The following is a 14,110-nucleotide window of genomic DNA, read 5'->3' as shown; positions in this document are numbered from 1 at the left end:
CCTGACACATGCTACAGCATAGATGAACCTTGAAAACCTTATGCCAAGTGAAATGTCAGTTAGAAAAGAATAAATACTTTATGATCCCGATTGTATGAAATACCTAGAATAGGCAAGTATATAGAGACCAAACTCTACTAGTGGTTGTCAGGGGTGGTGAGGAAGAAAAAAGAAAGGAAGACTCATTGTGTAGGGGATACTAAAGTAACAGTGATGCAAAAATTTGAAAATGGGCAGTAATGGCAGTTGAACAACATGAAGAATGTAATTAATGTCCCTGAATAGTACAAGCAAAAAATGTTGACATGACAAATGTTTTGTTACATACATATTGACCAAATTAAACATAAAAAAATAAATGCTTTAACATGTCTTGCTAACAAGGTAAAAATTGTCACAAGGCAGAAGCATGTGTAAGTAAATACATACATAGGTAAAAATGCATAAGAATAAATATAAAGATAAAATTATTTTTATTATCAAAATGTAAAAAACAAAAACTTGTTACTAGAAGGTTCTAACATTCTGATTCACCCAGTATTCTTTCACTATGACTCATTCTAGAAGCCCAAACCTAAAGCAGATAACACAATCATGAAAAAGAAAATGTTCTCCACAGGAGTTTCTTCAAGGCTCCCTTCATGTCCCTGTTCCTCAGGCTGTAGATAAATGGGTTCATCACTGGAGAGACCACAGCGTACATCACTGAGGCTACTGCTGTCTTTTTGGAAAAATGAGTAACTGCAGAACTAATGTACACACCAAAAGCTGTCCCATAGAATAAGAAAACCACTGACAGGTGAGACCCACAGGTGGAGAAAGCTTTATACATTCCACCAGCTGATGGTATTCTCAGAATGGAAGAAATAATTTTAATATAAGAGCAAATAATCGCAAGGAGAGGAACACCACCCAGTATACTAGTTAGTAAATATATCAGGATGCTATTGACAAGAGTATTGGAGCAGGCAAGTTTGATGACCTGAGCAAGATCACAGAAGAAGTGAGGGATTTTCATGTTTGTGCAGAAGAACAGCCTTAGTATCATCAGCCTGTGGAGCAGGGCATCCACCAAACTAATGAACAAGGAGAGTAGAATCAGCAGACCACAGAGGTGAGAGTTCATGATGACTGTGTACCTCAGTGGTTGGCAGATGGCCACATAGCGGTCATAGGCCATTGCTGCAAGGAGAAAATTTTCCATGCCTGCAAACATCATGACAGAGCAAGCCTGGGTGAGGCAGCCTGTGTAACTGATGGATTTGTTCTGTGTCTGGATGTTCACCAGCATCTTGGGGACTGTGGTGGTGCTGAAACAGATGTCAGTGAAGGACAAGTTGGAGAGGAAAAAGTACATGGGGGTGTGGAGGTGGGAGTCTGAGCTGATGGCCAGGATAATGAGTAGGTTCCCCAACACAGTGACGAGGTACATGGTCAGGAATAGTCCGAAGAGGAAGGGCTGCAGTTCTGAATCCTCTGAGAGCCCCAGGAGGAAGAATGCTGCTACACCAGTTTGGTTTTCTGATGTCACGTTGTTGATGAGTCTGATGATGGAAGTGATAGGAAAGAGATCTAAAAGTGTTGCTTATTTCAAAGAAATTCTCGCATCTGTATTGTGAAATGAAGTGAATACTACAAATCTTTCTACTCTCTGTCTCTCTCCTTCTCCCTCCCCCCTTTCTATTCCTTCATCTGTCTTTCTCCCATCCTCCCTTCCCCCTCTTTCTGCTTTTTCTCTTATCCATTACCATACCACTGCACCATATCTCCCCCAAAATATCCACCTGAATAAAGACCCAAATAGCCTCCTTGATTTTTTTTTCTTGTTGTTGTTCTGTGCCTTGAGTCAAATCAGACTCATAGCAATCCTGTAAGACAAAGTAGAACTGCCCCCTAGGGTTTCCAATGAGCAGCTGGTAGATTTGAACTGCTGATCTTTTGGTTAGCAGCCAAACTCTTAGACACTATGACACTAGTGCTCCTTGCTTTAAAAGTCTTCAACTCTCTGACCACATAGGTAGAATTTATGTGTTTATAGAATATCTATTCTTTATCCACATTGTGCCACGTAATAGGAATAAAAGAGAAAAAAATACATAGCTTTTTCCTTGGGAATTTTCCCAAGCCTTCGAGCTAGCAGAAAAACAAACTCTACATCCGTTTTTTAGAACAATGGTTCTCAAACTGCTTTTTGTCAGAATCAGTTGAAGGACTTGTTGAGCCCCCACACTCAGACTATTGGCTTCAGAATTTGGGGTCTAAGGCTCTAAAATAGTTCTTTCTAACAAATTCTCAAGTGCTATTGCTGATGGCCTGGGACTATACTTTGAGGTCCACTCTTCTAGAACGTCAACCATTGTGGTTCATGTACAATCAACTTATCTGCAGGGAGGAAAAGATGTGGTGCACTTCATGAGGAGATGGGGACCTGGCTCACCAGGCTCTGCAGAGGGACTTGGGGAGGAGTTCAAGCCCTCGACTCAATCAAGCTTCTTCATTTTCATTTTTTCCTCAAAATTTGTCCTTTCAATTTTCTATTTCCATTGGAATGTCCCATCATTTAGGTTCTTATCCCTTGTTGTTATTGTTCTAATTAATAGTTGTATCATCAGAATTGATAATAATAAATGTCAAAATTGTCAAAAACTGCTGCCATTACCACTACTAACACTTACTGAGCTCTAGCAATTCCAAGCCATTTTTAGGATTTGCTACAGATTCCATCACTTGCCACTTGAAAAGTTCCAACTGAATTAAAACCCAGTTGCTTTCCGTGATATTCAAAGTCACCTAAACTCTGACCACGTAGGTAGTGACAGCATCAAAACAAGACCCACAGTCAGGACCTGAGGTCAGGATAGAGTGTGCTACGTGAAACTTCATGCTATTATCCGATTATGGCAATGAGACTCTTCCAATTATTTGAAGATGGAAACATTATTCCCATAAATAATATATACCCATTGCCATCTAGGCGATTCCAACTCATAGCATCCCTACAGAACAGAGTTACACTGCTGTATAGAGTTTCCAAGGCTGAAATCTTTGCAAAAACAGACTGCCACATCATCCCCTGATGGAGAAGCTGGCAGATTGGAACCGCCAACCTTTCAGTTAGCAACAGAGCTCTTAATCACTGCATCATAAGGGCACCAAGGTGATATGTAGTACATCTTTTTTTCCCCAAAAACAGAGGAATGGGGGGAAAAAGAAAATACATGCTTTTCAAAAACTGGAGAAAAAAAAAAGCAACAATTTGTTAGTGTGTCCTAAGCAGAATTCTGATCTCTTTGCTTTTTCACAATTTAAAGAGGTCTTTGGCAGCAGATTTGCCCAATGCAATACGCCATCTGATTTCCTGCCTGCTGCTTCCGTGGGCGTTGATTGTAGATCTCAGTAAAATGAAATCCTTGACAACTTCAATATTTTCTCCCTTTATCATGATGTTGCTTAATGTCTGAGTTGTGAGATTTCCATTTTCTTTATATTTAAGTGTAATCCATGGTGATGAAGGCTGTAATCTTTGATCTTCATCTGCAAATGCTTCAAGCTCTTTTAATTTTCAGGAAGCAAACCTGTGTCATCTGCACATTGCAGGTTGTTAATGAATCTTCCTCCAGTCCTGATACCCTGTTCTTCTTCATAAAGTCCAGCCTCTAAGATTATTGCCTCAGCATACATGCTGAATTAGCATGGTGAAAAGATACAACTCTGACACACACTATTCCTGATTTTAAACTATGCTGTGTCCCCTTGTTCTGTTTGAACAACTGCCTCTCAGCCTATGTACAGGCTCTGCATGAGCACACTTGACTGTTCTGGAATTTTAATCTTTCTCAATGTTATCCATAATTTGTTATGATACACACAATTGAATGTCTTTGCATAGTAAATCAAACACAGGTAAACATCTTTCTGGTATTCTCTGCTTTTAGCCAATACCCATCTAACATCTGCAATGATATCCCTCATATCACATCCTCTCCTTTGTTCTGCATCCTCTTCTGAATTATCTTCAGCAAAATTTTACTTACTTGTGATATTAATGAAATTGTTCAATGATTTCTGTATTCCGTTGAATCACCTTTCTTCACAATGGGCACAAATATGGATCTCTTCCAGTCAGTTGTCCAGGTAGCTGTCTTCCAAATTTCTTGGCATAGACGAGTGACCACTTTCAGCATTAAATCTGTTAGTTGAAATATCTCAATTGGTATTCCATCAATTTCTGAAGACTTGTTTTTCACCAATGACTTCCATGCAGCCTGGACTTCTTCCTTCAATACAACTGGTTGTCATCATATGATACCTCCTGAAATGGTTGAACACAGATCTTTTTTTTTTTTTTTTTTGGTGTAGTAACTCTGTGTATTCCTTCCATCTTCTTTTGATGCTTCCTGTACTGTTCAATATTTTGCCCATAGAATTCTTCAGAACTGCAACTCAAGATTTGAATTCTTTCTTCAGTCCTTTCAGCTTGAAAAATGCCAAGCATGTTCTTCCCTTTTGGTTTTATATTTCCAGGTCTTTGTACATTTCATTATAATACTTTAATTTTTATAATACTTTATAATTTCATTATAATACTTTAAGCTCACCTTTGAAATCTTCTGTTCAGCTCTTTTACTTCAACATTTCTTCCATTTGCTTTAGCTACTCTGTGTTCAAGGGCAAGATTCAGAGTCTCTTCTGACATCCATTTTGATCTTTTATTTCTTTCCTATCTTTTTAATGGCCCTGTGCTTTTGTAATGTATGACGTTTTGATGTCATCCACAACTCGTCTGGTCTTCAGTCACTGGTGTTTAAAGTCAAAAATGAAAGATATCACTTTGAGGATTAAAATGCACCTGATTCATGCTAAGGTATTTTCAATGGTCTCATACACATGGGAAAGATGGACAAAAAATAAGGAAGATTAAAGAAGAATTGATGCATTTGAATTATGGTGTCGGCAAAGAATATTTACAATACCATGGACTTACAGAAGAACGAACAAATCTGTCTCAGAGGGAGTAGAGCCAGAATGGTCCTTAGAAGCAAGGTATGTGAGAATTTGTCTCAGATCCATTGAACATGTTATCTCCAGTCCCTGGAGAAGAACATGATGCTTGGTAATGTAGAGGGTCAGCAAAAACTAGGAAGACTGTCAACAAGATGGATTGACACAGTGGCTACAACAATGGGCTTAAGCATAACAAGGATCATGAGGATGGTGCAGGACCAGGCACTGTTTTGTTCTGTTATACATAGGGTCACTATGAGTCAGAACTGACTCGCTAGTACCTAACAAAAAGAACAACAAGCAGAATTGAGAATAAGAAAGACATACTCTATCAATACAACCATCTAGGCTTCTTACAGAGGGTCTCAATGGTAGTAGAAAAAGAAGAATGATTGCCAAGTCACCTTAAAGGAGAAAAAAGACACTGAGTAAAGTATAAGAGGACACATTAAATACTTATATAGTTGCAGGACTTAAAAAATTTAATCAATACAAGTTGCTTAGCAAGGAGCCTGGCATCTGGTGAGTGTGAAGTACTATTTAAGACCATCACGATAATTGAATACAATAACGGAACTTATTTTTTAGTAATTCTTTACCTTCTCAAATGCAGCAATGTATGAAATAAACGCATATACACTCTTTTCTGTTTAACTGCCACTCACATTTTTACATGTAAATCAATGGAAAAAGAAACCACAGAAATTCAAATTTCATATGGAATAATTAATCTCTTATTAATAGGTTTTTACTTCTAAATTTATTGTCTTCTTCCTCTCTTTTCAGATAGCCCACTGTGATCTGTCCTTCTCGTCCTCTCTTCCATTTTATGCCAGAGGATTGGAATAATCCCTCACTGCTCCGTAGCTTCATTCATCCCCTCTTCCTTTTATGTTTTGACTCATAGTCTCCATAGTATAAGCAGCAGGTGTTATGAAAAGAAATATTGAAAATCAGTCGTGGAATTTTGGCACTTCTTTCCTTCTGTTTCTGGCTGGGCCACATCAAACCTTGGGTAGGAAACATGGGCACTGGCTCTTATGAGAATCCTGAGGTTGTGTACCTAGTTAAACTCTAGTACACTTCCATTTCTGATGTTAAAATGAGCCTTCTGAAAATACCTGGATCCCTGAAACCAGGTAAGAGTTGATTGACTACAATCTCGATGAATTTTCCCATTTTTCTAATGAACGGATGCTTTAGAAAAAGTTGTGAAAGTGCCTGTTTCTAGGGTGAACAACTCATTAGGAATCTTATTTTTGTATCTTAATGGTACTAGGCAAACAAACTCTGCCCCCTCAACACAAATATCCAGGCAGCTTGACAGGAGGGTCTGACCTTAAGCTTGGGGTCTGGACAACAAGCAACCTTAACAGCATCAATTAATTGGTGTAATATTTGGACTCAGACAGACCCAACTTTCATCCAGTCTCTAGCACTTGCTTTATCAACAAGAATATTTCTAGAACTCTTTGAGAATCTTCCATTACCTCATTGTATAGTGGGAACCATCACAAAACCTTACAGGAATTTTACAAGGATGAAAAATGAACAGGTAAAACCCTCAAACAAGATGTTTATCATATGACACCCTCTCAGTATTTCCTGTTGTGTTTTGTTCTGCATGGGCACAACCTGATGGTTCATTATAGAAGTGAGTAATTGGTGCACCAAAATAAAAGAAGTATAAAGAGAGAAAAAACATCCCTAGCAAGATAACTACAAATTTTAGGGAGGAATAGATATGCTAAAACTCTGCTGGGACTCTTCCTCATGTAAAAAAGCATGGGAAAGAAAGAATCCAATTGCATATGAATGATATCAGTGTTCATTTCTAATGATATAAAACGTATAGAAATTAAAATGAATAAAGTACACCTTTTTAGATGTATCAACACAAATAATGAAAACCCAAAAGAGAAAAGTACCTTGTCTAAAATGACATCTATAGTAAGGAAAAATTTAAATAAGTTTTAAAATTACGTACATATAAATTTACACTTTTTATTCTGAAACATTTCAAGGATCTGAGCAGTATGGAGAAAACCAATAAATGCCTGTTTTTTCACCACGCTCCACCGTCAAATTAAAACCAACGTCACTGTATAATTTCTGTAGAAATTATTGAATGGGAACCTAAACCACCGTGTAAATCTTCAGCAAAAACACAATAACATATTATTTTTAAAAATATGTTGCCACACTTTCATTTTTTTTTTTAATAAAATAATGTGTACTTACTTGAAATACTCCCTTATTTCTCACATTCTCAATGTTTTTCCCTCTTTCAGGAAAACTAACACAGAATTTGAATGTGTTAATCTCCTGTGTTTCCAATACATTTATTATGATTCTATCCATAAATAATATTTTAGTTTTGCTTTGATACTTTTATATACAGTAATTGCTTCTTAAAATGATACATTTAATGATTTATCAGTCTTGGTATACTTTGTTTTGGTTCATTAACTCTAGCTACCTTAAGATATTCCATTCTTTGTTTACATCACAATTTATCCTTTCTCTAGCTGATGGGCATTTTTATTGTGGTACACACACACACACACACACACACACACACACACACACACAGTTTAAAATGCACTGAGACCAATGAAATTCAAGACCATGGTTGTCTTTTAGGAAGGAAAGAAGAGAAATGAAAGGAAATATAAAGGATGTGTCTTACTCATGCGCATTATTTTGTTACTTTACAAGAAGAACTTTAATGGCAAAATATCAGCATCTTTTAATTCTGGAAACATTGATACATGGGTGTTTGCCCTATTACTCTGTGCTCTGCTACATTTAAAATATTTAAGAGAACACTGGTTCACTTGGGATGTAGCTAGTGCAGTCTCCCTGGTTCTCCGTCTACTTTCTGAGTCCTCATATCATTGTAATCAGGTCAAGACCAAAGATCCCCCCTACTGAAGTGTGTCAAGGCCAAGGAACTGAAAGATTTGGAGAAGCTGACCATATGCCCCAGCCCCCTGCCAAATAAATAAGAGAATATTTTAGAGAATTCTAAAACATTCATAAAAATTGAGCAAGGACAGTTTTGTTTTGAGGATGAAAAAAAAAATCTCTCCAACTTCAGGGTCAGAGTAGGTGATTGGGAGACTGAGAGCTGCTGAAGTACTTGTGCAAAAGTACAAGGAATTATGTCAAGAAGATGATGAACAGTTAGGCAGGGACCTCACAGATGATTCCATTCGGCTCCTCTTCTACCTGTACTTAACTCACTGCTGCCCCAAATAGGCTCATAGACAACCACCTCTCCCTATTTGCAAAAGATAAACTAGAGGATACCAGATTACCTGGGTGTCATCACTAAGGAATGACATTCAGTTCTCCCTTGAAGGTTGAAGGATAAAAATGGAAGTTCTGTATTGAGGGAGCACAGAAGACAGGGGAAGGACCAGGTAGGATCCTATGGAAAGTGATGGCCCCTGGGAGGAGGTCCAGGTGTGCTGCCTACTGACCTGGGCCAGCTGCTGAGTGGGTGGTCACAGGCAGACTATTTGTAGTCTCTGTGGCCCTTGAGGGTTCAATATCCAAAGCTCCTCATTAGTCAAACTTGCTTGCAAATCCTTATGGAACAAGTCTAAAAGGAGCAATAGCATCACTTTGGCTGACTTCTTCATTCTGAGAGGCCAGGACGATGCCCTGGTATGCATCACTTCCTCTTCCCTCCACCTCCTTCTTTTCACTTCCATCTCAAGTACCTCACACACATGGACACACCTCCATTTGTAACTGATGCTAGTCTTGTTCCATTATGTACATTGAAAGTAACCGCTATGCTAACTACAACATCGGGAAGACTGACACCACATTTAAGCTAAAAAATATAGTGTATTTATGTAGTGATATGAATTCCTAATATAAATACAAGTGATAATATATCAAATGTATCCTAAAAATGCAAATACTAACAACTATTTCTGTATATATTGCTCATTGAAGTTTTATCTGGTTTCTACACATTATATTCAGCATTTTCTAAAATACTTTCAGGAATCAATATGGACTGAACATGTAACAGATATTTTATTCCCTTTTTTAAAGTTTTACTACCAACTTTTCCCAATGTCAAAGTAGTAGCTGCAATATACGTTTCTTTTCCACAGTGGGTTGAGTTTAGCACATTTCGTTATCAATAATGTTGAAGTAGATTACAGATGATCAGATAACCAGTCACTGTCATACAGTGTAACTTGGTGGTTGTAAACTAACAGTTATTTGGGGTGCGTTCCTTAAGACAGCAAATTTATTTTTTTCTGACTGGTATGCTACCATAATTAAGCCCAGCAATTCTGATACGGGGATAGATAAAACAGGTCTCTTGGTTTGAAAATAGAGCCCTCTCAAAAAGATCAACATATAAATGGAGAGTTAATGTATGAAGTGGTGTTACAGAAAATGGATCTATTATTTAATAAAAACAAAGAGCTCACTAGAAATACCATAAACATATACTTCCCAAAAGAGCTCTCAATCTCATAATAAATATTAGCATGTGAAAGAGCTCTCAATCTGGTAATATATATTAAAATTATGTAACAATAGTTTTTTGAATAGTTATGGTGAAAGAATACAACCCTGGTGCACACCTTTCCTGACTTTAAACCAACCAGTATCCCCTTGTTCTGTTCAAACAACTGCCTCTTGATCTATGGAAAGATTCCTCCACTATTAAGTGTTCCGGAATTCCCATTCTATGCAATGTTATCCATAATTTGTTATGATCCACACAGTCGAATGCCTTTGCATAGTCAATAAAACACAGGTAAACATCCTTCTGGTATTCTCTGCTTTTAGCCAGGGTCCATCCGACATCAGCAATGATATCCCTGGTTCCACGTCCTCTTCTGAAACTGGCCTGAATTTCTGGCAGTTCCCTGTGCATATACTACTGCAACCATTTTTGAATGATCTTCAGCAAAATTTTGCTTTTGTGTGATACTAATGATATTGTTCAATAATTTCCACATTTGTTGGATCATCTTTCTTGGGAATAGGTATAAACGTAGATCTCTTCCAGTCAGAATCGGGCATCAGGATTGGAGGGAGACTCGTTAACAACCTGCGTTATGCAGATGACACAACCTTGCTTGCTGAAAGTGAAGAGGACTTGAAGCACTTACTAATGAAGATCAAAGACCACAGCCTTCAGTATGGATTGCACTTCAACAGAAAGAAAACAAAAATCCTCACAACTGGACCAATTAGTAACATCATGATAAACAGAGAAAAGATTGAAGTTGCCAAGGATTTCTTTTTACTTGGATCCACAATCAACAGCCATGGAAGCAGCAGTCAAGAAATCAAAAGACGAATTGCACTGGGCAAATCTGCTGCAAAGGACCTCTTTAAAGTGTTGAAGAGCAAAGATGTCACCTTGAAGACTAAGGTGTGCCTGACCCAAGCCATAGTATTTTCAGTCACATGATATGCATGTGAAAGCTGGACAATGAATAAGGAAGACGGAAGAAGAATTGATGGCTTTGAATTGTGGCATCAACGAAGAATATTGAATATACCATGGACTGCCAGAAGAACGAATAAATCTGTCTTGGAGGAAGTGCAACCAGAATGCTCCTTAGAGGCAAGGATGGCGAGACTGCATCTTACATACTTTGGACATGTTGTCAGAAGGGATCATGCTCTGGAGAAGGACATCATGCTTGGCAAAGTACAGGGTCGGTGGAAAAGAGGAAGACCCTCAACGAGGTGTATTGACACAGTGGCTGCGACAATGGGCTCGAGCATAACAGCGATTTTGAGGATGGCGCAGGACTGGGCAGTGTTTCGTTCTGTTGTGCATAGGGTCACTATGAGTCGGAATGAACTCAACGGCACCTAACAACAACAACAGTAGTTTATACCCACTAAATAGTCACAAAAAATGAAAATATTTTGGTGAAGACGCAAAACAGCAGAGACTTCTAATGGGAATTTTAATTGATTCAATCACTTAGGAAAACTCTTTGAAACTACAGGGAGGTGAAGAGACCCTCCTCAATACCCAAAAACATCATCCCAAATATAAAACTCTTGCTAATTTGCACCAGGGACGTGTACAAAAATACTCAAACAATTTCATTCACAATAGCAAAAAACTATCTCAAAACAGTCTCAGTGACATCAGAGAAGAGGCTTTTTTTCTTTAATTTTCCATGCTTAATATAAAAGTATACAGCATTGAAAATAAGTGAATTAGTGCTACACCCAACAATAGGATTGAACTTGAAAAGTACAATGGTGAGAAAAACAATCAAGACCCCAAATTTATCCGTTAAGATTAAACTTTTAATATGTTCCCTAAGAGGCACGTTTTTTCATAAGTCATCTAGGGATTCATACAGCAGTGATATATTCTATTGAATACTTTGAAAATGACAGATTGTAAAGCAAAAAAAAAAAAAAAAAAATCAAATGATAGAAATTTCATAGAATATAACCTAATAGAAAAACATCAAAATATAAATACAGAATTCCTGGTAATAGTTGTCACTGGGAATGGGGAGGGTAATGTGATTAGATGCCTGTTCAAGTGGAATCTATGGTGATAGTAATGTTTTTGTCTTAATCTAGTGATGGGTAAAAAGTAAAGTCTTATAATGACATGTGCAAAGACCCGGAGATGGAAAACCAAAAGGGAAGAACACGCTTGGGGTTTCTCAGGCTGAAAGAACTGAAGAAAAAATTCAAGCCTCAAGCTCCAATAGTGAAGGGTTCTATGGGGAAAATATTAAATGACACAGTAAGCATCAAAACAAGATGGAAGGGATACATAGAGTGATTATACCAAAAAGAATTAGTCGATATTCAACCATTTCAAGAGGTGGCATATGATCAGGAACTGATGGTATTGAAGGAAGAAGTCCAAGCTGCTCTGAAAGCATTGGCGAAAAACAAGGCTCCAGGAATTGATGGAATATCAATTGAGATGTTTCAACAAACAGATGCAGCGCTGGAGGTGCTCGCTCGTCTATGCCAAGAAATATGGAAGACAGCTTCCTGGCCAACTGACTGGAAGAGATCCATATTTATGCCTATTCCCAAGAAAGGTGATTCAACCAAATGTGGAAATTATAGAACAATATCATTAATAATATGTGTGTATCATAACATATTATGGATAACATTGCAAAGAATGGGAATCCCAGAACACTTAATTGTGCTCATGCGGAACCCTTACATAGATCAAGAGGCAGTTGTTCAGACAGAACAAGGGGATACTGATTGGCTTAAAGTAAGGAAAGGTGTGCATCAGGGTTGTATTCTTTCACCATACCTACTCAATCTGTATGCTGAGCAAATAATCCGAGAAGCTGGACTATATGAAGAAGAATGGGACATCAGGATTGGAGGAAGAGTCATTAACAACCTGCATTATGCAGATGACACAACCTTGCTTGCTGAAAGTGAAGAGGACTTGAAGCACTTACTAATGAAGATCAAAGACCACAGCCTTCAGTATGGATTACACCTCAACAGAAAGGAAACAAAAATCCTCACAACTGGACCAATGAGCAATATCATGATAAGCAGAGAAAAGATTGAAGTTGTCAAGGATTTCATTTTACTTGGATCCACAATCAACACCCATGGAAGCAGCAGTCAAGAAATCAAAAGACGCGTTGCATTGGGCAAATCTGCTGCAAAGGACCTCTTTAAAGTGTTGAAGAGCAAAGATGTCACCTTGAAGACTAAGGTGTGCCTGACCCAAGCCATAGTATTTTCAATCGCATCATATGCATGTGAAAGCTGGGCAATGCAGAAGGAAGACCAAAAAAGAATTCATGCCTTTGAATTGCGTTGGCAAAGAATATTGAATACACCATGGACTGCCAAAAGAATGAATAAATCTGTCTTAGAAGAACAGCCAAAATGCTCCTTAGAGGCAAGGATGGCGAGACTGTGTCTTATATACTTTGGAAATGTTGTCAGAAGGGATCAGTCCCTGGAGAAGGACATCATGCTTGGCAGAGTACACAGTCAGAGGAAATGAAGAAGACCCTCAACGAGGTGGATTGACTCAGTGGCTGCAACAATGAGCTCAAGCATAACAACGATTATAAGGATGGCTCAGAACCGGGCAGTGCTTCGTTCTGTTGTGCATAGGGTCGCTATGAGTTGGAATCAACTCAGTGGCACCCAGCAACAACAACAATAAATTTAGATTTAAGCAAAAGGAATCCCTACCCTGGCCCCACTCTAGAAGCTCTGTATATTTCATAAAGATTCAAAAAATAGATTTATTAAAGAATACATGAGCCTTGAGCACTTCCAACACTTATAATCTTGTATGACTCATAACCTTGAACTTCCACTCTTGAGATTTACAATACCATGCAGGGCCCCAGCAAGAATATTTCATCATTTTTGGCCTAAATCATTGAGACAAAGGTGAGTACATCTAAATTCCATGAAGCTCTATGGGTTGTGATGCTGATGACATCAGTGAGAGATTAAGCTCCAGAAAGCAGGTTGAATTTGAATGGAGGAAGTACTTAATGAGAAAAACACAAATTAGCTAATGTATCAAATCCTTCTCCTCAGATAGCATTAATGTTTAGTTTTTATGAAGTTTCTTTTCTCAGTATTGTTGTGTATTCTCTTCATGTTCCAAAAGGTATTGCAGTGGTACTCACAGCAAACTCAATATTTGCGACTGTTGCACATTTTGCAATTCATTTTTAAATTTATATTTCAACATAAAATATATGTTAAATTATATTTATATTACAATTTATATTACTTTTAAATCTGTACCTATACAGGATGTAATATACATGAAACATGACACTATGTTTACATTAAGAATCTATACAGTGCTTTAAAAAAGGTGTATGATAAAATTAAAAGTGTTTATATTTTTTTTCTGCAATAAAACCATATATAACCTGTTGTAGGGTAAAAACATCACAAAGTTTAATAAAGCAAAATGAAAGTTTTATTCAGCATATATTCAAAAAGGCAAGAGCGGGAAGTGGACAAGCATGCTGCCAGAGCTCATGTCTACCCAGATCCAAGGAAATATTGCAGAATAGGAAAGAAGAGAAAACAAACAAGCATGTTGCTAGACTCATGTCTA

At 37.8% G+C, this 14,110-nt stretch overlaps 1 protein-coding gene across 1 annotated transcript; it reads right to left on the bottom strand.

Moving 5' to 3' along the window:
- Nucleotides 1-145: 145 nt before the first annotated feature.
- On the bottom strand, nucleotides 146-4,327 carry LOC100672011 (putative gustatory receptor clone PTE03). The gene has a single exon (XM_064280539.1). The coding sequence runs from the start codon at nucleotides 1,430-1,432 to the stop codon at nucleotides 593-595; it is 840 nt and encodes a 279-aa protein (XP_064136609.1). The 5' UTR covers nucleotides 1,433-4,327; the 3' UTR covers nucleotides 146-592.
- Between the last annotated feature and the right edge of the window lie 9,783 nt (nucleotides 4,328-14,110).

Source organism: Loxodonta africana, chromosome 3 (assembly GCF_030014295.1).
Source record: "Loxodonta africana isolate mLoxAfr1 chromosome 3, mLoxAfr1.hap2, whole genome shotgun sequence".
Taxonomy (NCBI): Eukaryota; Metazoa; Chordata; class Mammalia; order Proboscidea; family Elephantidae; genus Loxodonta; species Loxodonta africana.
This window is presented reverse-complemented; position numbering and strand designations above follow the sequence as displayed.